Source organism: Coregonus clupeaformis, chromosome 6, assembly GCF_020615455.1.
Source record: "Coregonus clupeaformis isolate EN_2021a chromosome 6, ASM2061545v1, whole genome shotgun sequence".
Classification (NCBI taxonomy): Eukaryota; Metazoa; Chordata; class Actinopteri; order Salmoniformes; family Salmonidae; genus Coregonus; species Coregonus clupeaformis.
Window position 1 is genome coordinate 49,144,925 of NC_059197.1, and position 26,573 is coordinate 49,171,497.

At 45.4% G+C, this 26,573-nt stretch overlaps 1 protein-coding gene across 1 annotated transcript in view; it reads right to left on the bottom strand.

Moving 5' to 3' along the window:
- Positions 1-1,589: 1,589 nt before the first annotated feature.
- LOC121568415 (protogenin B-like) overlaps positions 1,590-26,573 on the bottom strand; it is a 45,642-nt gene continuing 20,658 nt past the window's right edge. Inside the window, exons 9-20 of the mRNA XM_041878957.1 lie at positions 22,652-22,816; positions 21,983-22,288; positions 15,297-15,485; positions 9,350-9,445; positions 8,959-9,145; positions 7,709-7,836; positions 6,463-6,633; positions 5,339-5,527; positions 4,958-5,081; positions 4,333-4,480; positions 2,378-2,536; positions 1,590-2,259 (exon numbers count right to left, since the gene is read on the bottom strand). Coding sequence (XP_041734891.1) covers positions 1,744-2,259; positions 2,378-2,536; positions 4,333-4,480; positions 4,958-5,081; positions 5,339-5,527; positions 6,463-6,633; positions 7,709-7,836; positions 8,959-9,145; positions 9,350-9,445; positions 15,297-15,485; positions 21,983-22,288; positions 22,652-22,816 — 2,378 coding nt within the window. The 3' untranslated portion in view covers positions 1,590-1,743. The remainder of the gene's footprint in view (positions 2,260-2,377; positions 2,537-4,332; positions 4,481-4,957; positions 5,082-5,338; positions 5,528-6,462; positions 6,634-7,708; positions 7,837-8,958; positions 9,146-9,349; positions 9,446-15,296; positions 15,486-21,982; positions 22,289-22,651; positions 22,817-26,573) is intronic.

Genomic DNA, 26,573 nt, shown 5'->3' on the forward strand with positions numbered 1-26,573 from the left:
TCCCACATGCATTTTGGCGAACACCAAACGTGTTTGATAATTTTTTTCTTTAAGCAATGGCTTTTTTCTGGCCACTCTTCCGTAAAGCCCAGCTCTGTGGAGTGTACGGCTTAAAGTGGTCCTATGGACAGATACTCCAATCTCCGCTGTGGAGCTTTGCAGCTCCTTCAGGGTTATCTTTCTTTGGTCTCTTTGTTGTCTCTCTGATTAATGCCCTCCTTGCCTGGTCCATGAGTTTTGGCAGGTTTTTTGTGGTGCCATATTCTTTCAATTTTTTAATAATGGATTTAATGGTGCTCCGTGGGATGTTCAAAGTTTCAGATATTTCTTTATAACCCAACCCTGATCTGTACTTCTCCACAACTTTGTCCCTGACCTGTTTGGAGAGCTCCTTGGTCTTCATGGTGCCGCTTGCTTGGTGGTGCCCCTTGCTTAGTGGTGTTGCAGACTCTGGGGCCTTTCAGAACAGGTGTATATATACTGAGATCATGTGACAGATCATGTGACACTTAGATTGCACACAGGTGGACTTTATTTAACTAATTATGTGACTTCTGAAGGTAATTGGTTGCACCAGATCTTATTTAGGGGCTTCATAGCAAAGGGGGTGAATACATCTGCACGCACCTCTTTTCCGTTATTAATTTGTTTAGAATTTTTTGAAATCAGTTATTTTTTTCCATTTCATTTCACCAATTTTGACTATTTTGTGTATGTCCATTACATGAAATCCAAATAAAAATCTATTTAAATTACAGGTTGTAATGCAACAATAGGAAAAATGCTAAGGGGGGATGAATACTTTTGCAAGGCACTGTACCTCATTTTAAGAGTATATATGTGCAGTATTATTTTCCCTAACTCAGGGAATGAGGTTGAATACATTTAAAAGCCATGTCGTCGTCTTACCTGCATTGATATCCTGCAGGAGTTCTATAGACAGTCAGAGTAACTGAGGTAGACAATCAGCAACGAGGGGTGACCAACTGCACACCCTCTGCTCCAGTGGAAGAAAAAAAATCTACTTAAATATAGAAGAAAATGTATCATAACGCAATATATATATTTTTACATTCTTTTGAACATTCAATGTTGGGTGAGCTTTGGTTTAGGACAGACATTAAGGACTGGTTTCCCGGACAAAGATTAAGCCTAGTCCTGTACAAAGAATCCCTTCCAATGGCCAATCTTCACTGAACATTCTTTTCAGGATCCCATAACATCCCTTTCACCAATTCAGGACAAAGCTTCATCTGTGCCCAAGTAACTTAACAGGCGTAAAATAAGCACCTGAGCGGGGTTTCTTTCTTTCTTGTGCTGACGGGGGGAGGTTCTCTTCTGCACTGTTCAACCAATTCAGTAAATGTGGAGGAGTTGTTAAGATGGGGTGTCGCCTTGTTAACGTCCAAAAGCAGAAGGCTCTCTTTCCAGTTCCCCTGAAAACCGGATGCATCCGGTTGTGACTGACCCGCTGAGGTTGGTGTCCAAGAAACCGGCCCTAAAAACCTGACACACAGACGAAAACCAGACAGAAAATGAGGTAAAAATGAAACAGGAAAACAATGACATTCATTACAAATACCCTGAGGTAGACCTGAAGCGAACACCCATTTCCTCCTTAAATCTTCAACTTCCTGATCCCTCTTCGTAACTGTATGTTCCTTGTCCAAGGACCTATTTCAGGAGGTGAAGAAGGGAGAAAGGTGGGCTGCTTCAGCTGTAAATAAGCCACATTCAGGCTGGCTAGCCTATCGCCAGGACGAGTTTGCTGACAGGGCCGTGTCCTGGACACTCAGCCGAGAGGGAACAGGGACGTGAGGGCTGCTGGTGGAGGTGATGTTGGTGATGGTAGGGGTGGCTTGGTGGCATCACCTCAGATTCCACTTTAAAACCAGGCTTTCCTTCTTCCTCCTCTTCAAAACACCCTTCCTCCTCTGGAGTTGGGCTGTCATCCAACTCCGACCCGAAGGACGGAGGCCTGGAGTTACGGCCTGAGTTGGCGGTGGACGGTTTGCTCATCTCATTGCTTATCTCTTCGTTGGAGTAGTGACCAGAGTCTCCTGTCTCGTGACTCCCCTCGCTGGTCTCAGTGGTTCCAGAGCTGCTTCCCTCGGAGCTGAAGCCCCCGGAGCTCTCCAAGCCCCCTAGTGGCCCGAACAGGATCTGCAGGCTGGAGGGCTGGAGGGGCGGTGCACCCTCCCTCTCCTCGTAACACAGAATGGTCTTCCCTGCCTCGTACAGACATGCTCTGTTCTCAACCTAGAGATAGGGGAGAGGAGTGTTTAACAAATGAACAATACTGAATACTGTAATACTCCATGTTGAAGACTGGTACTCTAATAGCAGCAACATGATTGGTTCACTTCTGAAGACTTACCTGGCTTGTATTTCTATTGTGTCTTTCCCTCTTGAAGAACTGCCGTCTCTTACTGCTGCCGCAGACTGCACCAGCTGTGCTACTGAAGAACTGCCGTCTCTTACTGCGGTTGCTGCCGCAGACTGGACCAGCTTTACTAATCACTAGGTTAGTCCCACACTGAAACAGAGAGATAACCAGATTAGAAACAGATAAAGATGTATTTTTATGGTTGCTAAAAAGACGCTGAGAAAAGGACCTTACACAACCAGTATACAGCCTTATCATGACATCATAAAGTTTGTAATAGGGATGTCTTTGCAACGACTTTTGCCTGCTGAGATGGGTGTACAGTGCATTCGGAAAGTATTCAGACCCCTTCCCTTTTTCCACATTTTGTTACGTTACAGCCTTATTCTAAAATTGATTAAATTCATTTTTTCCTCATCAATCTACACACAATACCCCATAATGACAAAGTGAAAACAGATTTTTAGAAATGTTGGCAAATCTATTAAAATAAAAAAACAGAAATACCTTATTTACATAAGTATTCAGACCCTTTGCTATGAGACTCGAAATTGAGCTCAGGTGCATCCTGTTTCCAATGATCAACCTTGAGATGTTTCTACAACTTGATAGGAGTCCACCTGTGGTAAATTCAATTGATTGGACATGATTTGGAAAGGCACACACCTGTCTATATAAGGTCACACAGTTGACAGTGCATGTCAGAGCAAAAACTAAGCCATGAGGTTGAAGGAATTATTCGTAGAGCTCCGAGACAGGATTGTGTCGAGGCACAGATCTGTGGAAGGGTACCAAAACATTTCTGCAGAATTGAAGGTCCCCAAGAACACAGTGGCCTCCATCATTCTTAAATGGAATAAGTTTGAGACCACCAAGACTCTTCCTAAAGCTGGCCGCCCGGCCAAACTGAGCAATCGGGTGAGAAGGGCCTTGGTCAGGGAGGTGACCAAGAACCCGATGGTCACTCTGACAGAGCTCCAGAGTTCCTCTGTGGAGATGGAAGAACCTTCCAGAAGGACAACCATCTCTGCAGCACTCCACCAATCAGGCCTTTATGGTAGAGTGGCCAGACGGAAGCACTCCTCAGTAAAAGGCACATGACAGCCCGCTTGGAGTTTGCCAAAAGGCACCTAAAGGACTCTCAGACCATGAGAAAATATTATCTGGTCTGATGAAACCAAGACTGAACTCTTTGGCCTGAATGCCAAGCGTCACGTCTGGAGGAAACCTGGCACCATCCCTACGGTGAAGCATGGTGGTGGCAGCATCATGCTGTGGGGATGTTTTTCAGCGGCAGGGACTGGGAGACTAGTCAGGATCGAGGGAAAGATGAACGGAGCAAAGTACAAAGAGATTCTTGATGAAAAACTGCTCCAGAGCACTCAGGACCTCAGATCGGGGCGAAGGTTCACCTTCCACCAGGACAACAACCCTAAGCACACAGCCAAGACAACGCAGGAGTGGCTTCGGGACAAGTCTCTAATGTCCTTGAGTGGCACAGCCAGAGCCCGGACTTCAACCCGATCGAACATCTCTGACGAGACCTGAAAATAGCTGTGCAGCGACGCTCCCCATCCAACCTGACAGAGCTTGAGAGGATCTGCAGAGAAGAATGGGAGAAACTCCCCAAATACAGGTGTGCCAAGCTTGTAGCGTCATGCCCAAGAAGACTCGAGGCTGTAATCGCTGCCAAAGGTGCTTCAACAAAGTACTGAGTAAAGGGTCTGAATTTCTAAAAACCTGTTTTTGCTTTGTCATTATGGAGTATTGTGTGTAGATTTATGAGATTATTAAAAAAAAAATCAATTTCAGAATAAGGCTGTAAAATGTAACAAAATGTGGAAAAGGTCAAGGGGTCTGAATACTTTCCGAATGCACTGTATACGCCATAAATACATTCTCATACATACACACTCGTGGCCTGTGTCTGTGGAGCCACGTCTCACCTTGGCATCAATGAAGTGTTGTGCCATCATGGGCATCAGGGCCTCTATGTTCTCAGCAGGGTGTTCATTGGCCAGGGCCAAACCAGCATGTGGACCACGGGGTCCCTCACCGGTCACTCCGTCAGTGATCTTAGAGATGGAAGATTTCCTATTGGAGTAAAGAGTAGAAGTTAGTGGACAATATGAAATAATCTATTTGAAGAGAGTTCTTTCAAAAATGACTAATGCATCAGAATGAAGACGGAGAAGAAGAAGAAACAGAAGAAGAAGAAGAAGAAGAAGAAGAAGAAGAAGAAGAAGAAGAAACAGAAGAAGAAGAAGAAACAGAAGAAGGAGAAACAGAAGAAGAAGAAGAAGGAGAAACAGAATAAACAGAAGAAGAAGAAGAAGAAGGAGAAGAAACAGAAGAAGAAGAAGAAGAAGAAACAGAAGAAGAAGAAGAAGAAACAGAAGAAGAAGAAGAAGAAACAGAAGAAGAAGAAGAAGAAACAGAAGAAGAAGAAGAAGGAGAAACAGAAGAAGAAGAAGAAGGAGAAACAGAAGAAGAAACAGAAGAAGAAGGAGAAACAGAAGAAGAAGAAGAAGGAGAAGAAGACTATTACTAAGATGGATATTGTGTAAATACCTGGATCTGCCTTTGCTGATGAGGATGATGGCACACAGAACCATACACGCCAGAGCGATGCAGACCCCCACCATGATCCCTGTCATGGAATTCTGGTCCATGTGATGCAGGCCGTCAGAGAACACTGGAAGACACGAGAAATCATGTCACACTGTGTAATCACGTCAAATTATTAAAATTTAAACAATGCCTACTAAAAGCACTGAAACCAGGTAGAGTAAGAGACCATATTCTGCTTAGGGTCATGTTGTCTTCAACTGCAGTATGTTCAAAGTCCAAGACATGACAGGTCCTATGTCTCTGCAGTCCAACAATACTGACCACCGGCCACAATACTAACTACAACACTCTCCAGTCCAACAACACTACGACAATACTGACCTGTAGTGTCTGAGGAGGAGCCGCTGTCTGAGTGCCTGGGCCTCTTCCCTCTGTGTCTCGGCCCCGGCCCCAGGGCCAGCTCCACAGTGGCGGAGAAGGGCCCGTCTCCCACCTGGTTGGAGGCAGATATCTTCACCAGGTAGACGTTACCAGGCTCCAGACGCTCCAGCAAGGCCATGGTGTTGCTCCCTGTAAGGGGACATCAGACGGGTTTTTAGAGGGGACTGGAGTTGAATGCATATCATAACACAGCCATTCCCAAAACCAAGAACCAAATATTGTGTGCACACTAGCCAGATACTCAGAAATGTTCAAATCTGCACTCAACGAGTAGCTACCGCCCTCTCCTCTCAAAGCTTCTGCCCAAGCCTGTCCCCAGCCCCTCCCTTTCCAAAACATCCACCTGTTTTTACCCTCCCTCTATAATATCTGGCTGTCTAACCATCTCATTGATCCTCCCTCTGCAGTATCTGTCAGTATCTAGCTGTTCCACTCACCCTCCCTCTGCAGTATCTGGCTGTACCATACACCCTCCCTTTGCAGTATCTAGCTGTTCTACTCACCCTCCCTCTGCAGTATTTAGCTGTTCCACTCACCCTCCCTCTGCAGTATCTGGCTGTTCCACTCACCCTCCCTCTGCAGTATCTAGCTGTTCCACTCACCCTCCCTCTGCAGTGCCTGGCTGTTTAACCGTCTCACTCACCCTCCCTCTGCAGTATCTGGAGGTATCTAACTGTCCCACTCACCCTCCCTCTGCAGTATCTGGTTGATCCACTCACCCTCCCTCTGCAGTATCTTCCAGTATCTAGCTGTTCCACTCACCCTCCCTCTGCAGTATCTTCCAGTATTTAGCTGATCCACTCACCCTCCCTCTGCAGTATCTGGCTGATCCACTCACCCTCCCTCTGCAGTATCTGCCAGTATCTAGCTGTTCCACTCACCCTCCCTCTGCAGTATCTTCCAGTATCTAGCTGTTCCACTCACCCTCCCTCTGCAGTATCTGGCTGTTCCACTCACCCTCCCTCTGCAATATCTAGCTGTTCCACTCACCCTCCCTCTGCAGTATCTGGCTGTCTAACAGTCTCAGTCACCCTCCCTCTGCAGTCTCTGGCTGATCCACTCACCCTCCCTCTGCAGTGTCTGCCAGTGTCTGGCCAGCCAGGCCGTCTGTGAGGCGTACAGGATGGTGTAATGTGTCACTGCCAGGTTGTTCCCCTCTGGTTCCCTCCAGGAAACCAGGGCTGTGCTGTCCTCAATCAGACTCACCCTCACACCTTCAGGAGGGTGGCTGGGCGCTGATGAACAGAAAAAGGGTCATTTGAGTCTCTTAAGCTTAAATGTATCTTGGTCCGTCATCCAGTACGGTTGGCTTTGATAGGTGAATGTTGTTGTGTGTGTGCACAGGGTTGCTGGTTCCCGCCCATCTCAAATAAAATAAAATAAAATATAAGTTTATTGTCGTGCACACAGATCTTCAGGTGTTATAGCAGGTGCAGTGTAATGTTTATGTTATTAGCTCCAGCAGTGCAGGAGAATGCTTCGCAAATACAATACAAATACACAAATAATAAAAACGAATGAAGAAATGACAGAATGAGTGCAACAACATTTTTTAAACATTTTAGTCCTTTAGCAGACGCTCTTATCCAGAGCGACTTACAGTTAGTGAATGCATAAATATTTTCATACTGGCCCCCCGTGGGAAACGAACCCACAACCCTGGCGTTGCAAGCGTCATGCTCTACCAACTGAGCTACAGGGGACTATAGAGTAGATATATTAGTGTGAGCAGTGTCAGAATCCAGAATATAAATCTGTGCTGTGTTTAGACAGTATATGGTATGTACAGAAGTAGATACTGTACATTAGGATGAGCTATGTGGAGAATACTGTATATACAGTACCGGTCAAAAATCTTAGAACACCTACTCATTCAAGGGTTTTTCTTTATTTTTTAAAACTATTTTCTACATTGTAGAATAATAGTGAAGACATCAAAACTATGAAATAACACATATGGAATCATGTAGTAACCAAAAAAGTGTTAAACAAATCAAAATATATTTTATATTTGGGATTCTTCAAATAGCCACCCTTTGCGTTGATGACAGCTTTGCACACTCTTGGCATACATAGTGAGTAGACAACAGTATATAAACAGAATATGAGGTGACCAGTGTTCAATGACTCTATCTATATACACGGGCCATTAGTCTCAAGGTGCAGGGCAGAGTGCCGGCAGGTACATCTCAGAGTAGACTGGGAAGGAAGCTATACTGTTGATGTCACTTAAAGTTAAATTAGACTCCTTCATAATCTATAGGTCATGAAGGAGTCTTTATCCATGTAGAGAATTAGATGATTGTTTACCTGCTGGTAGAGTCCTCTGAAAGACAACCAGGCTCCAGGGGCTGGACAGCTGGTCGGCATGGAGACGTACCACTAACTCATAGCGGGTGTTTGGATCCAGGCCCTGTATCAGCACACTCTGGTTGATACTGACGAGGACAGAACAGACATCATGACAGGTTCAATCAAAAAAAAAAAAACACCCAGTGTCCATCTGGATCTTCAGTCTCTTGTCAGATGTAAAGTGTAGAACTATATTACCACATGCCCATGATCTGAAACATGACACTTGAATGGACAATTGCGAAGTAGTAAAGTACACTGAACAAAAATATAAACGCAACATGTAAAGTGTTGGTCCCATGTTTCATGAGCTGAAATAAAAGATCCCAGAAATGTTCCATACGCACAAAAAGCTTATTTCTCTCAAATTTTGTGCACAAATTTGTTTACATCCCTGTTAGTGAGCATTTCTCCTTTGCCAAGATAATCCATCCACCTGACAGGTGTGGCATATCAAGAAGCTGATTAAACAGCATGATCATTACACAGGTGCACCTTGTGCTGGGGACAATAAAAGGCCACTCTAAAATGTACAGTTTTGTCACACAACACAATGCCACAGATGTCAATGTTTTGGGGGGGACAGTGCAATAGGCATGCTGACTGCAGGAATGTCCACAAGAGCTATTGCCAGATAATTTAATGTCAATTTCTCTACCATATGCAGCCTCCAATGTCATTTTAGAGAATTTGGCAGTACGTCCAACTGGCCTCTCAACCGCAGAACACGTGTATGGCGTTGTGTGGGCGAGCGGTTTGCTGATGTCAACGTTGTGAACAGAGTGCCCCATGGTGGCAGTGGGGTTATGGCATGGGCAGGCATAAGCTACAGACAACGAACACTATTGCATTTGATCAATGTCAATTTTAATGCACAAAAATACCATGACGAGATCCTGAGGCCCATTTCTTTAAGGTATCTGTGACCAACAGATCTGTATTCCCAGTCATGTGAAATCCATAGATTAGGGCCTAATGAATTTATTTAAATTGACTGATTTCCTCATATGAACTGTAACTCAGTAAATCAATGAAATTGTTGCATGTTGCGTTTTATATTTTTTGTTCAGTATAATAATCTTAGTATTAAAATAGTAGTAAAGTATTCTTCTTCTTCGTCAACAGACCCCTAGTATACAGGTATGAACATCACAAGTGTCTTCTTGAACTTGAGGAGTTCTGCTGCAGAACACTGGTCACGAACTCACGTCTGTACGTATCGTATGGCTGACGCGTTCGTCAGGCCCACGCGTGTACAGCGAGCTGTGTAGCTGACAGCCTTCCCGGAGGCGAAGGCAGGACGGCTCCAACGCAGGTACACCGCTGACGAGCTGTTAGCCACCGCAGTCACGTGGTCCGGGGCTGGAGGCTGGGCCACCGGGTGATCTCGGACTGCTGTAACAAACACAGACGCACAAATTAGTCACAACTAGAAAAGGTATTATTTCCTGAAGAAAATGTGTGCGCTTGCTTCAGCTGTCTAGAAGTATTTTTTTTATGGTGGTGGGAGATGTGTTAGAGGCCAATGTAGACTTCAGGATGAACAGAAGCTGAAGCAGTTCAATGGTAAGAATTTATCTGATTTCTTTGTTTACTTACACACACATCCTGGGTTGCTGACTGTCTGGTCGGCCTGGTAACCATCTCCTACAAGACTTAAAGCCAACAGTTTCACATGGTACTTCCTCCTTGGGTCTGGAAAACAATAAATAGTAGATTGATAAATAATCTCAGTGGAAATACAGTGAGGGAAAAAAGTATTTGATCCCCTGCTGATTTTGTACGTTTGCCCACCTGACAAAGAAATGATCAGTCTATAATTTTAATGGTAGGTTTATTTGAACAGTGAGAGAGACAGAATAACAACAAAATAATCCAGAAAAACGCATGTCAAAAATGTTATAAATTGATTTGCATTTGAATGAGGGAAATAAGTATTTGACCCCGTCTCAATCAGAAAGATTTCTGGCTCCCAGGTGTCTTTTATACAGGTAACGAGCTGAGATTAGGAGCACACTCTTAAAGGGAGTGCTCCTAATCTCAGTTTGTTACCTGTATAAAAGACACCTGTCCACATAAGCAATCAATCAATCAGATTCCAAACTCTCCACCATGGCCAAGACCAAAGAACTCTCCAAGGATGTCAGGGGCAAGATTGTAGACCTACACAAGGCTGGAATGGGCTACAAGACCATCGCCAAGCAGCTTGGTGAGACGGTGACAACAGTTGGTGCGATTATTCGCAAATGGAAGAAACACAAAATAACTGTCAATCTCCCTCGGCCTGGGGCTCCATGCAAGATCTCACCACGTGGAGTTGCAATGATCATGAGAACGGTGAGGAATCAGCCCAGAACTACACGGGAGGATCTTGTCAATGATCTCAAGGCAGCTGGGACCATAGTCACCAAGAAAACAATTGGTAACACACTACGCCGTGAAGGACTGAAATCCTGCAGCGCCCGCAAGGTCCCCCTGCTCAAGAAAGCACATATACAGGCCCGTCTGAAGTTTGCCAATGAACATCTGAATGATTCAGAGGAGAACTGGGTGAAAGTGTTGTGGTCAGATGAGACCAAAATGGAGCTCTTTGGCATCAACTCAACTCGCCGTGTTTGGAGGAGGAGGAATGCTGCCTATGACCCCAAGAACACCATCCCCACTGTCATACATGGAGGTGGAAACATTATGCTTTGGGGGTGTTTTTCTGCTAAGGGGACAGGACAACTTCACCGCATCAAAGGGACGATGGACGGGGCCATGTACCGTCAAATCTTGGGTGAGAACCTCCTTCCCTCAGCCAGGGCATTGAAAATGGGTCGTGGATGGGTATTCCAGCATGACAATGACCCAAAACACACGGCCAAGGCAACAAAGGAGTGGCTCAAGAAGAAGCACATTAAGGTCCTGGAGTGGCCTAGCCAGGCTCCAGACCTTAATCCCATAGAAAATCTGTGGAGGGAGCTGAAGGTTCGAGTTGCCAAACGTCAGCCTCGAAACCTTAATGACTTGGAGAAGATCTGCAAAGAGGAGTGGGACAAAATCCCTCCTGAGATGTGTGCAAACCTGGTGGTCAACTACAAGAAACGTCTGACCTCTGTGATTGCCAACAAGGGTTTTGCCACCAAGTACTAAGTCATGTTTTGCAGAGGGGTCAAATACTTATTTCCCTCCTTAAAATGCAAATCAATTTATAACATTTTTGACATGCGTTTTTCTGTATTTTTTGTTGTTATTCTGTCTCTCACTGTTCAAATAAACCTACCATTAAAATTATAGACTGATCATGTCTTTGTCAGTGGGCAAACGTACAAAATCAGCAGGGGATCAAATACTTTTTTCCCCCTCTCACTGTAGATATTCAATTTTCTGTCTATTATCAACTGACCCACACATTCCTTAAAAACATCTGTGCAAACAAAGGCACATCTGGAATGGCCATTATCAGTCAAAACATAACAAATGAACAGTTAACAAAGTTTGCTTTTTTCAGTTAAAGTACTAGCCCCCGACAGAACAGGATGCCAGTTGTTAAGCGCTGAACCCCATAACAGTCAGCACAGTCTGCCTGAAGACCTCTAGGAACAAAGGGGGCATGACTACTGAACCTCATAACTGACTGTCTCTAGAATTAGGTCTCTAGTGTATATAGAACTACTGTAACTATACACTGAGTGTACAAAACATTAAGAACACCTTCCTAATATTGAGTTGCACCCCCTTTTTTCCCCCTCAGAATAACCTCAATTCGTCGGGGCGTGGACTCTACAAGGTGTCGAACAGTGTTCCACAGGGAAGCCGGCCCATGTTGACTCCAGTGCTTCCCACAGTTGTTTCAAGTTCAAGATCCTCTGTAGCTCAGCTGGTAGAGCACGGCGCTTGTAACGCCAAGGTAGTGGGTTCGATCCCCGGGACCACCCATACACAAAAAAAAATGTATGCACGCATGACTGTAAGTTGCTTTGGATAAAAGCGTCTGCTAAATGGCTTATTATATTTGTTGGCTGGATGTCCTTTGGGTGGTGGACCATTCTTGATACACACGGGAAACTGTTGAGCGTGAAAAACCCAGCAGCGTTGCAGTTCTTGACACAAACCTGGTGCGCCTGGCACCTACTACCATACCCCTGTTCAAAGGCTCTTAAATCTTTTGTCTTGCCCATTCACCCTCTGAATGGAACATATTCACAATCCATGTCTCAATTGTCTCAAGGCTTACAAATCCTTCTTTAACCTGTCTCCTCCCCTTCATCTACACTGATTGAAATGGATTTAACAGGTGACATCAATATGGGATCATAGCTTCCACCTGGATTCACCTGGTCAGTCGATGTCATGGAAATAGATTTTTTATATGTTTTGTCCATTCAGTGTATAACCACCAGGTTTGGGGGAAGTTACATTTCAATTCATTCATTTCAGGATTAAGTCAACTCAATTTCCCATTTCAGTTATTCTCATTGAAATGTATTGATGGAAATTGGGATTGGAATTTCGGGTTTACTTTCTGAATTGGCCCCAACTCGGTTAACCACATGATATAGGTTGATTCTACAACAAATCAGCAGAGAAATGATTGGTAGGAAATAGACAAATGATCAAACAAGGTTTATATCGACTTGGGTCATTCAGAAATGCAGCGGCCATGACTGAAACCAAACGAGAGTGGGAGTGGTTTTAATGTGGGTGTCTCTTGTGTGTGTGTGTGTGTGTGTGTGTTCGCACGTGGGAAGCGTTTGTACGTTCACGCTGCCAAAACAGTACAGTTACAGTCACACCCTTCTAGATAATTCTAGATAACTTGAAACAGCCTAACCAGGTCTGGCTGGTGTGCGACTGTGGCAAAGTTGGTTTGACTTTGGATAGTCTATCTCTGGGGCTAGTTAGGGACCGTCAATATTTTTTTTTGACACAATGTAAATGAGACAATATTTTCAATTTGCACTTGCAAGATACTTTATGTCTAAAATTATTATATTTTACACTTTGTAGTCAATTTTTACCCTGACTCATATCGGTGCCACATAGGCCGTTTTTCAAAATGAGAAGTTGATTTTTAGGGGCAGTCTCTCTTAAAAAATTGTGCGCCACGCTAACCATCTCCTAAATCACGCCGTATTTTAGGGGACCGTTAAAGATTTGTTTTATGTCTTGGTGTGAAAGGTTAGGTTCTGGGTATTGACCAGTGGAAAGGGTAGGGGTGGTGTGGTGGGAGGTGGTGTGTGTGTCCAGGCCTGTTGTTGTAGTGGTGGGGGATGGGGCCAGGAGGCTTGGTGGGAGGCTGGGGCTAGGGGCCGGTGCGGGGGCCAGGGGCAGCTTTCAGCTGCTAGGATCAAGGGCCCCTGGGACAGGGGGGGGGGTTGACTAGGGTTAAAGGGTCAGGCCAAGATAGAACAGAAGAAATCTGGGCTTCAGGACTGTGGGAGAGGAGAGGAGAGGAGAGGAGAGGAGAGGAGAGGAGAGGAGAGGAGAGGAGAGGAGAGGAGAGGAGAGGAGAGGAGAGGAGCTGGCCCCCTTTGTTTCCCCTTCTCAGGACCTTCTGTTCCAACTGGCTGCCCCTCCACCCTTCTATCTACCCTTCAACTGGCTGCCCCTCCACCCTTCTATCTACCCTTCAACTTGGACAAATATAATATATACCATAGAAAGGGTTGTCCACTCAATTGACCCTTGTTTTACCTTTCAATTGGGACACATATACACTGAGGGTACAACAAATTAGGAACACCTGCTCTTTCCATGACATAGACTGACCAGGTGAATCCAGGTGAAAGCTATGATCCCTTATTGATGTCACCTGTTAATACTCTTCAATCAGTGTAGATGAAGGGGAGGAGACAGGTTAAAGGATGATTTTTAAGCCTTGAGACAATTGAGACATGAATTGTGTATGCGTGCCAATCAGAGTGTCAATGGGCAAGGCAAAAGATTGAAGTGCCTTTGAACGGGTTATGGTAGTAGGTGCCAGGTGCACCGGTTTTGAGTGTGTCAAGAACTGCAACGCTGCTGGGTTTTTCACGCTCAACAGTTTCCCGTGTGTATCAAGAATGGTCCATCACCCAAACGACATCCAGCCAACTTAACACAACCGTGGGAAGCATTGGAGTCAACATGGGCCAGCATCCCTGTGGAACGCTTTCGACACCTTGTAGAGTCCATGCCCCGACGAATTGAGGCTGTTCTGAGGGCAAAAGGGGATGCAACTCAATATTCTTAATGTTTTTGTACACTCAGTGTATAGAGAGGGTGTACTGGCTGGACTGCCCCTCTATAGAAAGGATTGTTCACCCAACGGCCACTGTTTTACCCTTCAACATATAGGCTTGGCCTGGAGGAAGGGTTAGCAACAAGAAAGGATAGTACTGTTGAGGCAGTTGCCCAGTATGTAACTTCAACTAATGTCATCATGAACATAAAAAAAAAAAAGAAAGTTAACACTTTTGATTCCTTCTAGATAAATCTATTAACTTACTTCCAGATACATCCTTTAACTGTTAGAAGAAATGGGAATTAAAAGATTGAGATCTAATCAAATCCACCAAGATATACATCTCTCATCTCTATCAGTCTAGAGACTGTTTCACAATCACATGGACTCTGTTGGACACTATTTACATTTCAGTCATTTAGCAGACGCTCTTATCCAGAGCGACTTAGAGTAGTGAGTGCATACATTTTCCATACTGGTCCCCCCGTGGGAATCGAACCCACAACCCTAGGGGCATCACAGAGGCCATTGTGAAATAGGGGACAGACAGGGCAATTCTCTAATCAAAGTCCACTGTCTCACGACCATAGGTCATAGGTCCTTTGTCTGTCCGGCTCTGGCCAGTCCCAGGGGGCCGTGGGGTGTGGTGGTAACCTCCCCCATCCTGCTGGAGAGGGGGTGCTAGTCAAGGTGTCGGAGGGGGGTGGTGGTCAGGGTGTCATAGGGCAGCTCTGGCCCTGCAGCTATAGCACAATAGCCAGGGATAACGTATGCAAGCCAGGGATGAGATCCATGGGAAACGGTGGTGGGAAGGACATCTGGGCCCTGGCCTCTAACCCCTTTGGGAGGCGTCGCTGGGAGAGGGAATGGGGAGACACTGGGGACAGGGGCTAGAGTAGCCTGGTCCCCAGATCTGTTTGTGCCGTCTTCCCAACTCATATGGTCATCGTGACGCCAAATGTGACAATGACCACAGGAGTTGGTAAGACGGCACAAACAGGACCAGGATAGGATAGGAGAGAGGGAAGGAGCTTGGGACTGGGACAGGAGAGGGAACAAGGGTCAGGTCCGTATTGATCGGGGTGACAAAGGGCAAGAAGACATTAAAAGATGTCAGTGCATATTGAAAAATAAGTCCCTCCCTCCCTGATGTTTTACACCCACACAGGAGCCAGAAACTACCCCAGGCCACTGATGTTTTATTCTGTGTCCTCAAACTGGAGTTTGACCCTAACCCAATACCTATACCCAATCTATAGCTATACCCACCTATACCCAATCTATACCTGTATCCACCTATTTCATATGTACAGTATACCTACTATAACTATCACTCACCCAGGCCACTGATGGTGTATTCTGTGTCCTCAGGCTGGAGCTGGATGGAGGGCTGTTCTGGTTGGCCCTCCTCGTGGTAACAGAGCCGGTAACCCTGGACGACCACGGAGCCTGGAGATGGCTGCCATCGAACCAAGATGGAGGTGCAGTTGAGAGGCTCCAGTTGCTGCAACAGTGGTGCTGGCGGCACTGTGGGGACACAGGAAGGAGAACAGGTATGAAGAGGAGGAGGAAGGACCCATAATGGCGCTACTTCTGGCCAGGGCACATAAGGGGACGATTAGGAATTTACGCCTTTCCTACATACATCTCAGTATTTGGTCATTAGACTTACCTTATTCAGTCGCGTAACGCGCTCTGCAGGTGTGGCTACCTTGCGTGAATAAATGTTATTGAACCGCTGAAAACCCTCCCTCTTGGTGGCCAACAGATTTCCTCGTGGAGTTTTCATTCAATAGGGTTTTCAGTACATTTACCTAAAGCCATCCCTTTAAATATGGTGTACCTTTTAGTTAGAATTTAGTCGACAGACTCAATAGAATATATGGAGGGAACGGGTTCAGAATATAGGGATCAATAACAGAAAGCCATCTAAATACAGTCAAAGGTTTGGACACACCTACTACAGTGGCTTGCGAAAGTATTCACCCCCCTTGGCATTTTTCCTATTTTGTTGCTTTACAACCTGGAATTTAAATGGATTTTTGGGGGGGTTTGTATCATTTGATTTACACAACATGCCTACCACTTTGAAAATGCAAAATATTTTTTATTGTGAAACAAACGAGAAATAAGAAAATTTTAGCATGCATAACTATTCACTAAATATTATGTATTTAGCGCCATCCATCATTCCTTCAATTCTGACCAGTTTCCCAGTCCCTGCCGATGAAAAACATCCCAACAGCATGATGCTGCCACCATCATGCTTCACTGTGGGGATGGTGTTCTCGGGGTGATGAGAGGTGTTGGGTTTGCGCCAGACATAGCGTTTTCCTTGATGGCCAAAAATTGTCACTCAACACTTTACCTTCTGTTTTTAGACACCGTCTGCCTCACAGTCACTCACAACAAGCAGCCTCACAGTCACTCACAACAAGCAGCCTCACAGTCACTCACAAAAAGCCCACGCAACATATTTCATGAAGCATCAACATGAGAGATAAAAATATCATATAATATACTGTATATAAATATACACTACCAGTCAAAGGTTTGGACACACCAACTCATTCAAGGGTTTTTCTTTATTTTTACTATTTTCTATATTGTAGAATAATAGTGAAGACATCAAAACTATGAAATAACACATATGGAATCATGTAGTAACCAAAAAAGTGTTAAACAAATCAAAATATATTTTATATTTCAGATTCTTCAAATAGCCACCCTTTGCCTTGATAACAGCTTTGCACACTCTTGGCATTCTCTCAACCAGCTTCATGAGGTAGCTACCTGGAATGCATTTCAATTAACAGGTGTGCCTTCTCAAAAGTTAATTTGTGGAATTTCTTTCCTTCTTAATGCGTTTGAGCAAATCAGTTGTGTTGTGACAAGATAGGGGAGGTATACAGAAGATAGCCCTATTTGGTAAAAGACCAAGTCCATATTATGGCAAGGACAGCTCAAATAAGCAAAGAGAAACAGTCCATCATTACTTTAAGACATGAAGGTCAGTCAATGCAGAACATTTCAAGAACTTTGAAAGTTTCTTCAAGTGCAGTCACAAGAACCTTAAAGAGCTATGATGAAACTGGCTCTCATGAGGACCGCCACAGGGAAGGAAGACCCAGAGTTACCTCTGCTGCAGAGAGGATAAGTTCATTAGAGTTACCAGCCTCAGAAATTGCAGCCCAAATAAATGCTTCACAGAGTTCAAGTCACAGACACATCTCAACATCAACTGTTCAGAGGGGACTGTGTGAATCAGGCCTTCGTGGTCGAATTGCTGCAAAGAAACCACTACTAAAGGACACCAATAAGAAGAAGAGACTTGCTTGGGCCAAGAAACACGAGCAATGGACATTAGACTGGTGGAAATCTGTTCTTTAGTCTGATGAGTCCAAATTTGAGATTTTTGGTTCCAACCACCGTGTCTTTGTGAGACACGGTGTGGGTGAACGGATGAGCTCCACATGTGTATTTCCCACCATAAAGCATGGAGGAGGAGGTGTTATGGTGTGTGGGTGCTTTGCTGGTGACACTGTCTGTGATTTATTTAGAATTCAAGGCACACTTAACCAGCATGGCTACCACAGCATTCTGCAGCGATACGCCATCCCATCTGGTTTGGGCTTAGTGGGACTATAATTTGTTTTTCAACAGGACAATGACACAACACACTTCCAGGCTGTGTAAGGGCTATTTTATCAAGAAGGAGAGTGATGGAGTGCTGCATCAAATGACCTGGCCTCCACAATCCCCCGACATCAACCCAATTGAGATGGTTTGGGATGAGTCGAACGGCAGAGTGAAGGAAAAGCAGCCAACAAGTGCTCAGCATATGTGGGAACTCCACCTCATCAAATACAACAACAAAAAAATATACAAAAATACAAAAAAACACATGTGCATTGTGCAAATAAAGAGAGACTATAATAATATAATAATAATAATAATAAACTAATAAGACTATGGTATATTTCCCTAAGAAATAGCTGTAGTAGTAGGATACCAATACCAATACTTTGCCTATTTGGAATTTTAACTTCCCTGAAGTTCAAGTTCACCATATAGAATTCAGAATATAAAGTTACTAGGTATACAAACAAACAACCTCCCTGTCCACACACAGAGACCAGGCCATGAAACACACCTATTCTTCTCCCCACACACACACACAGTCGCCTGGGGCCCGGTCCCTCCTTCATGACCCCTGACTGAGGCCACTCTAACACCACTTACCAGCGCAAGGCAAAGGTCCCCCGGCTACCTACACAATGACTGTGGGACAATACTGCTGGCAGAGAGACCACTGTCGGTCGGGCAACTCCGTACGGGGCTAGTTACTAGAGTATGCTAAGAGAAACACAGAGACTGGGACAATGCTGCTAGCAGAGCTAACTCTCTCTGGTCATGAGTTAAACCACTGTTGGACCACGCTGCATGGGGGTTAGCATGCTAACAGAGGGACAACGCCTGTGAGACTGGGGGGGCAATACTGCTAGCAGGCAGAGAAGACTCTAGTAAGGTCCTGAGTGGGACCACGCTGCATGGGGGTTAGCATAGTAATAATAATAATATGCCATTTAGCAGACGCTTTTATCCAAAGCGACTTACAGTCATGCGTGCATAAATTTTTTTGTGTATGGGTGGTCCCGGGGATCGAACCCACTACCTTGGCGTTACAAGCGCCGTGCTCTACCAGCTGAGCTACAGAGGACTGGTTCACATAGTATTCTAAGATTAGCACTAAGACTGTGGGACAATGGTAGCAGGGCTAATTCAAGTCAGGTGTTGGGGGAACTCTGCATGGCCTAGGAATTCTCAGAGAGAAACACAACCACTGTGTGTGACAAGACTATCACTACCACATGACCCTAAACCTTATCCATAAAGCCATGAGGAACTGACCATGACCCACCAGTTGGGACACACTTCTATAAGTGACCAAGCTGATGTGTACCTGACTAAATCATTACAGCGGCCTGACCAAGCTGTATCACCCTGTATCACCCTATCAGTCTGTGACCTTAGTTACCTTTAGTACTGGAGGTGTCGGGCTAGGGTTAGTCTGTGACCTTAGTTACCTTTAGTACTGGAGGTGTCGGGCTAGGGTTAGTCTGTGACCTTAGTTACCTTTAGTACTGGAGGTGTCGGGCTAGGGTTAGTCTGTGACCTTAGTTACCTTTAGTACTGGAGGTGTCGGGCTAGGGTTAGTCTGTGACCTTAGTTACCTTTAGTACTGGAGGTGTCGGGCTAGGGCTAGTCTGTGACCTTAGTTACCTTTAGTACTGGAGGTGTCGGGCCAGGGTTAGTCTGTGACCTTAGTTACCTTTAGTACTGGAGGTGTCGGGCTAGGGTTAGTCTGTGACCTTAGTTACCTTTAGTACTGGAGGTGTCGGGCTAGGGTTAGTCTGTGACCTTAGTTACCTTTAGTACTGGAGGTGTCGGGCTAGGGTTAGTCTGTGACCTTAGTTACCTTTAGTACTGGAGGTGTCGGGCTAGGGTTAGTCTGTGACCTTAGTTACCTTTAGTACTGGAGGTGTCGGGCTAGGGTTAGTCTGTGACCTTAGTTACCTTTAGTACTGGAGGTGTCGGGCTAGGGTTAGTCTGTGACCTTAGTTACCTTTAGTACTGGAGGTGTCGGGCTAGGGTTAGTCTGTGACCTTAGTTACCTTTAGTACTGGAGTTGTCGGGCTAGGGTTAGTCTGTGACCTTAGTTACCTTTAGTACTGGAGGTGTCGGGCTAGGGTTAGTCTGTGACCTTAGTTACCTTTAGTACTGGAGGTGTCGGGCTAGGGTTAGTCTGTGACCTTAGTTACCTTTAGTACTGGAGGTGTCGGGCTAGGGTTAGTCTGTGACCTTAGTTACCTTTAGTACTGGAGGTGTCGGGCTAGGGTTAGTCTGTGACCTTAGTTACCTTTAGTACTGGAGGTGTCGGGCTAGGGTTAGTCTGTGACCTTAGTTACCTTTAGTACTGGAGGTGTCGGGCTAGGGTTAGTCTGTGACCTTAGTTACCTTTAGTACTGGAGGTGTCGGGCTAGGGTTAGTCTGTGACCTTAGTTACCTTTAGTACTGGAGGTCTTGGACTAGGGTTAGTCTGTGACCTTAGTTACCTTTAGTACTGGAGGTGTCGGGCTAGGGTTAGTCTGTGACCTTAGTTACCTTTAGTACTGGAGGTGTCGGGCTAGGGTTAGTCTGTGACCTTAGTTACCTTTAGTACTGGAGGTGTCGGGCTAGGGTTAGTCTGTGACCTTAGTTACCTTTAGTACTGGAGGTGTCGGGCTAGGGTTAGTCTGTGACCTTAGTTACCTTTAGTACTGGAGGTGTCGGGCTAGGGTTAGTCTGTGACCTTAGTTACCTTTAGTACTGGAGGTGTCGGGCTAGGGTTAGTCTGTGACCTTAGTTACCTTTAGTACTGGAGGTGTCGGGCTAGGGGTTAGTCTGTGACCTTAGTTACCTTTAGTACTGGAGGTGTCGGGCTAGGGTTAGTCTGTGACCTTAGTTACCTTTAGTACTGGAGGTGTCGGGCTAGGGTTAGTCTGTGACCTTAGTTACCTTTAGTACTGGAGGTGTCGGGCTAGGGTTAGTCTGTGACCTTAGTTACCTTTAGTACTGGAGGTGTCGGGCTAGGGTTAGTCTGTGACCTTAGTTACCTTTAGTACTGGAGGTGTCGGGCTAGGGTTAGTCTGTGACCTTAGTTACCTTTAGTACTGGAGGTGTCGGGCTAGGGTTAGTCTGTGACCTTAGTTACCTTTAGTACTGGAGGTGTCGGGCTAGGGTTAGTCTGTGACCTTAGTTACCTTTAGTACTGGAGTTGTCGGGCTAGGGGTTAGTCTGTGACCTTAGTTACCTTTAGTACTGGAGGTGTCGGGCTAGGGTTAGTCTGTGACCTTAGTTACCTTTAGTACTGGAGGTGTCGGGCTAGGGTTAGTCTGTGACCTTAGTTACCTTTAGTACTGGAGGTGTCGGGCTAGGGTTAGTCTGTGACCTTAGTTACCTTTAGTACTGGAGGTGTCGGGCTAGGGTTAGTCTGTGACCTTAGTTACCTTTAGTACTGGAGGTGTCGGGCTAGGGTTAGTCTGTGACCTTAGTTACCTTTAGTACTGGAGGTGTCGGGCTAGGGTTAGTCTGTGACCTTAGTTACCTTTAGTACTGGAGGTGTCGGGCTAGGGTTAGTCTGTGACCTTAGTTACCTTTAGTACTGGAGGTCTTGGACTAGGGTTAGTCTGTGACCTTAGTTACCTTTAGTACTGGAGGTGTCGGGCTAGGGTTAGTCTGTGACCTTAGTTACCTTTAGTACTGGAGGTGTCGGGCTAGGGTTAGTCTGTGACCTTAGTTACCTTTAGTACTGGAGGTGTCGGGCTAGGGTTAGTCTGTGACCTTAGTTACCTTTAGTACTGGAGGTGTCGGGCTAGGGTTAGTCTGTGACCTTAGTTACCTTTAGTACTGGAGGTGTCGGGCTAGGGTTAGTCTGTGACCTTAGTTACCTTTAGTACTGGAGGTGTCGGGCTAGGGTTAGTCTGTGACCTTAGTTACCTTTAGTACTGGAGGTGTCGGGCTAGGGTTAGTCTGTGACCTTAGTTACCTTTAGTACTGGAGGTGTCGGGCTAGGGTTAGTCTGTGACCTTAGTTACCTTTAGTACTGGAGGTGTCGGGCTAGGGTTAGTCTGTGACCTTAGTTACCTTTAGTACTGGAGGTGTCAGGGTTAGTCTGTGACCTTAGTTACCTTTAGTACTGGAGGTGTCGGGCTAGGGTTAGTCTGTGACCTTAGTTACCTTTAGTACTGGAGGTGTCGGGCTAGGGTTAGTCTGTGACCTTAGTTACCTTTAGTACTGGAGGTGTCGGGCTAGGGTTAGTCTGTGACCTTAGTTACCTTTAGTACTGGAGGTGTCGGGCTAGGGTTAGTCTGTGACCTTAGTTACCTTTAGTACTGGAGGTCTTGGACTAGGGTTAGTCTGTGACCTTAGTTACCTTTAGTACTGGAGGTGTCGGGCTAGGGTTAGTCTGTGACCTTAGTTACCTTTAGTACTGGAGGTGTCGGGCGTGCGGTGGGAGGTCCAGGAGGAGGGTTCACACCACCCCACCCTGGTGGCTGCAGCGATCCGGAGCAGGTAGATGGTATCAGGCTGAAGGTCTCCCAGGAGGTACTGGGTGTTGTTCTGGGCCAGCTCCACAGACAGAACCGTGGCGTCTGCAGCCGTGCGATAGGAGAGGCGGTAGGCCCAGATGTTCCCACGGGACAGTTTGGTGGGCAGGGGCTGCCACGAAACATGGATGTCTGTAGGGCTGTGGCTGGTCAGACTGAGCTCCGGGGTACGCAGGGGCACTGGGGGACAGGAGGAGCGACATCATTAGATTTTAGTCATAGAGCAGATGCTCTTTTCCAGAGCGACTTCCAATAGGGCGTCAACTGAAGTAAAGTAAAACGATCACATAATATGATCAACATCATTACCAGTAAAAACCTTCTTCGGAAGAGCCACTATCTGAAAAATCACGCATTCAATATAATAAATAATTATATAACAATACATTGTTTACCCTGAATATTACCTCAACGTTATCTCAAATGAAGTGAGTTAGTGAAAGGAATCATCGAGTCACTGTCCTCTACTGCTCAATGCAATCCCATTTCAACTATACTTTATTGGCGTGAATAAAAGCGTACACATTTGTGTGGCCTACTCACCGTCCTCCAGGGTGCGCTGACAGACTTGCTCAGACATACGGCTAGCGCCCATCGGCACATAGGCCACGACGTAGAAGGAGTAGCTCCAGGCTGGCTCCAGGTCATCTACGATGTAGCTGGTCGTGTCGTTGCCAATCACCGCCTGGTATTCCTCATTGTTTAGTCCTGGAACGGACAGGGAGATGATGTAATGATAGGGCGGCAGGTAGCTTAGTGGGTAAGAGCGTTGTGCCAGTAACCGAAAGGTCGCTGGTTCTAATCCCCGAGCCGACTAGGTGAAAAATCTGTCGATGTGCCCTTGAGCAAGGCACTTAACCCTAATTGCTCCTGTAAGTCGCTCTGGATAAGAGCGTCTGCTAAATGACCAAAAAAATAAATAATAATAATAATATTGTAATGGTTTAATGTAACGTGTTACTAGTAAAGATGCCTCAAATGTAGGGCTCCCTTAAAAAGGGACCTGGTTAAATTAATGATGAATAAAATATATATAAAAGACCAGAGATGAGTATCTTCATTACCCTGTGGTATGTAAACAAGTTGGATTCACTGTTTGGGTAAACTACCCAGCAAACCAAAATGGTTCTGTGAAAGTTCCCAGAACATTTGTTAGGTTGCAGCAAATGTTCTTATAACACAAAAACTGTCCAGTTGTGCTGATGATTATACAATGTTGGTGTAAAACATTCGCCTGATGTTGCAAGCACGTTCCCAGAACGTTGTCGCTCTCACATTTTGTTGTGGCAGTATGCGCAAACATTGTGTTATTACGTTACCTGGAAACCTAATGAGAACGTTTGGGGAATGTTCTGTGGTGGTTGTTACAGATGCTGAGCACAACATTATAGTTAATGTTAGGATAACATTCTAAGGATATTTCATTTAAAACATTCTTTGATTGTTTTTGGGATGATATTATCCTAATGTTAGATAAAACCCTAACTATAACTTATAGTTCAAGGGCTACCCACCACCCAGCAAACGGAACTGCAAAATGTCTACATTATTTTGTAGATAATTGTAATTAATTTGAAGAATTTGTGATCTACAACTTGTAAAAATTGCACATTCATTAAATATTATAAATCAAAGGTACGATTTCGAAATCATAGCCCATTTTGGGTAATTTCCCCCTAGCAACATTATGAGGTTGCCATGTTACATATTGGTTACCATTGTTACACACGTTCCATTGTCCATGCTTGCAGAAAGGAATCCCGAAATAAAGCGAGATGATAAGTCCAAAGCTGTTCGCTGCTCTGGCACCCCAATGGTGGAACAAGCTCCCTCACGACGCCAGGACAGCGGAGTCACTCACCACCTTCCGGAGACACTTGAAACCCCACCTCTTTAAGGAATACCTGGGATAGGATAAAGTAATCCTTCTACCCCCCCCTTACCCCACCCAAAATAAAATAAAAAATAAAAAATAGAAGAAAAAAATTAAATTAAATAAAATTAAAAATAATTGTAAAGTGGTTATCCCACTGGCTATAAGGTGAATGCACCAATTTGTAAGTCGCTCTGGATAAGAGCGTCTGCTAAATGACGTAAATGTAATGATAAGAGCTGTTGAAACAAGCTAAATGGATTTTTCTCAGATGCCAGAACAGTATTCCATTTGCATGTTTTGAGAGCTGTGTAAGCTAGCAAACGTTGACCTGTCTTTAGTTTGGCTAGCAGGAAAGAGCAAGTAGTCTAAATACAGCTGCCAAAATATAGCCTTATATTAACTGACAAGTTCTGTGAGCCAGTGTGCAACAAAAGTAATGTGAAACTGTGATTTTGATGCTAAATATCATAACTTTGATTAAAGAAACAAAAAATGTATGTGCAACTTTTACAAGTTTTGAATCACACAGTATTCATGCTCATAACAATATATACACAATGTTTTTGGTGCGTGGCCCTTGGACTATTAATGGGAATCTTAGCTAATGTTCTGGGAATGTTTCCGGTTTGCTGGGTAGTCTTTCTGCTAATAGTCTCTCTTGCCCCTCAGATTTTCTGTAAACATTGACCTAATGCAGAGCAGAGTCACAGTCCTAACCTGTGACATGTGTTTCCTGCCCACAGGCCTCAAACAGTCCTAACCTGTGACATGTGTTTCCTGCCCACAGACCTCAAACAGTCCTAACCTGTGACATGTGTTTCTTGCCCACAGGCCTCAAACAGTCCTAACCTGTGACATGTGTTTCCTGCCCACAGGCCTCAAACAGTCCTAACCTGCGACAACGAGTTAAAGAAAAACAATTTGCTTACTTTTGTCTGCATCCCCTTTTTAAGAGTGTTTTTTTTAGCAACTGTCAGCAATTATTGTTGTTTAAATGTCAGTTAACTAATGTTTCTAGATCAAGTGTTTGGAGGTCTGTTTGAACTAGAAGAAGTAGAGTGGTAGACAGTCCTATTTCAAAGCCACCCAAGATTATATCAGGCTTAAAGAAAATGGTGTCCTGTCCCTTTGCTATTGGTATTTTGGTATTTTATTAGGATCCTTTAAGAGTGAGCGGTGTGGTTGAGAAGGTTGAGGGTGGACAATGGCAGGCCGTGGCTGTTGTTATTTCGGAGCGCTGGCCATTCTTCCTGCTTAAACCTTGACCTCAGCCTGGCTACAACAGATGGCCTCCAAGGAGAGCTGGTCACACATTAGACTAGAGCCATGACACGAGACTACCAGACGAGCTAAATCACTTCTACGCTCGCTTCGAGGCAAGCAACACTGAAGCATGCATGAGAGCATCAGCTGTTCTGGTGATCACACTCTCTGTAGCCGATGTGAGTAAGACTTTTTAAGCAGGTCAACATTCACAAGGCCGCAGGGCCAGACTGATTACCAGGACGTGTACTCTGAGCATGCGCTGACCAACTGGCAAGTGTCTTCACTGACATTTTCAACATGTCCCTGACTGAGTCTGTAATACCAACATGTTTCAAGCAGACCACCATAGTCCCTGTGCCTAAGAACACTTACGTAACCTGCCTAAATGTCTACTGAGCCGTAGCACTCACGTCTGTAGCCATGTAGTGCTTTGAAAGGCTTGTCATAGCTCACATCAACACCATTATCCCAGAAACCCTAGACCCGCTCTAATTTGCATACCGCCCCAACAGATCCACAGATGATGCAATCTCTATTGCACTCCACACTGCCCTTTCCCACCTGGACAAGAGGAACACCTACGTGAGAATGTTATTAATTGACTACAGCTCAGCGTTCAACACCATAGTGCCCTCAAAGCTCATCACTAAGCTAAGGACCCTGGGACTAAACACCTCCCTCTGCAACTGGATCCTGGACTTCCTGACGGGCCGCCCCCAGGTGGTAAGGGTAGGTAACAACACATCTGCCACGCTGATCCTCAACACAGGGGCCCCTCAGGGGTGCGTGCTCAGTCCCCTCCTGTACTCCCTGTTCATCCATGACTGCATGGCCAGGCACGACTCCAACAGCATCATTACGTTTGCCGACAACACAAAAGTAGTAGGCCTGATCACCGACAACGATGAGCCTATAGGGAGGAGGTCAGAGACCTGGCCATGTGGTGCCAGGATAACAACCTCTCCCTCAACATGATCAATACAGAAGAGATGATTGTGGACTACAGGGGGGAAAAAATGACTGAGCACGCCCCCATTCTCATCGATGGGGCTGTAGTGGAACAGGTTGAGAGCTTCCTTGGTGTCCACATCATCAACAAACTATCATGGTCCAAACACACCAAGACAGCCGTGAAGAGGGCACGACAAAGCCTATTCCCCCTCAGGAGACTGAAAAGATTTGGCATGGGTCCTCAGATCCTCAAAAAGCTATACAGCTGCACCATCGAGAGCATCCTGACTGGTTGCATCACCGCCTGGTATGGCAACTGCTCGGCCTCCGACCGCAAGGCACTACAGAGGGTATTGCGTACGGCCCAGTACA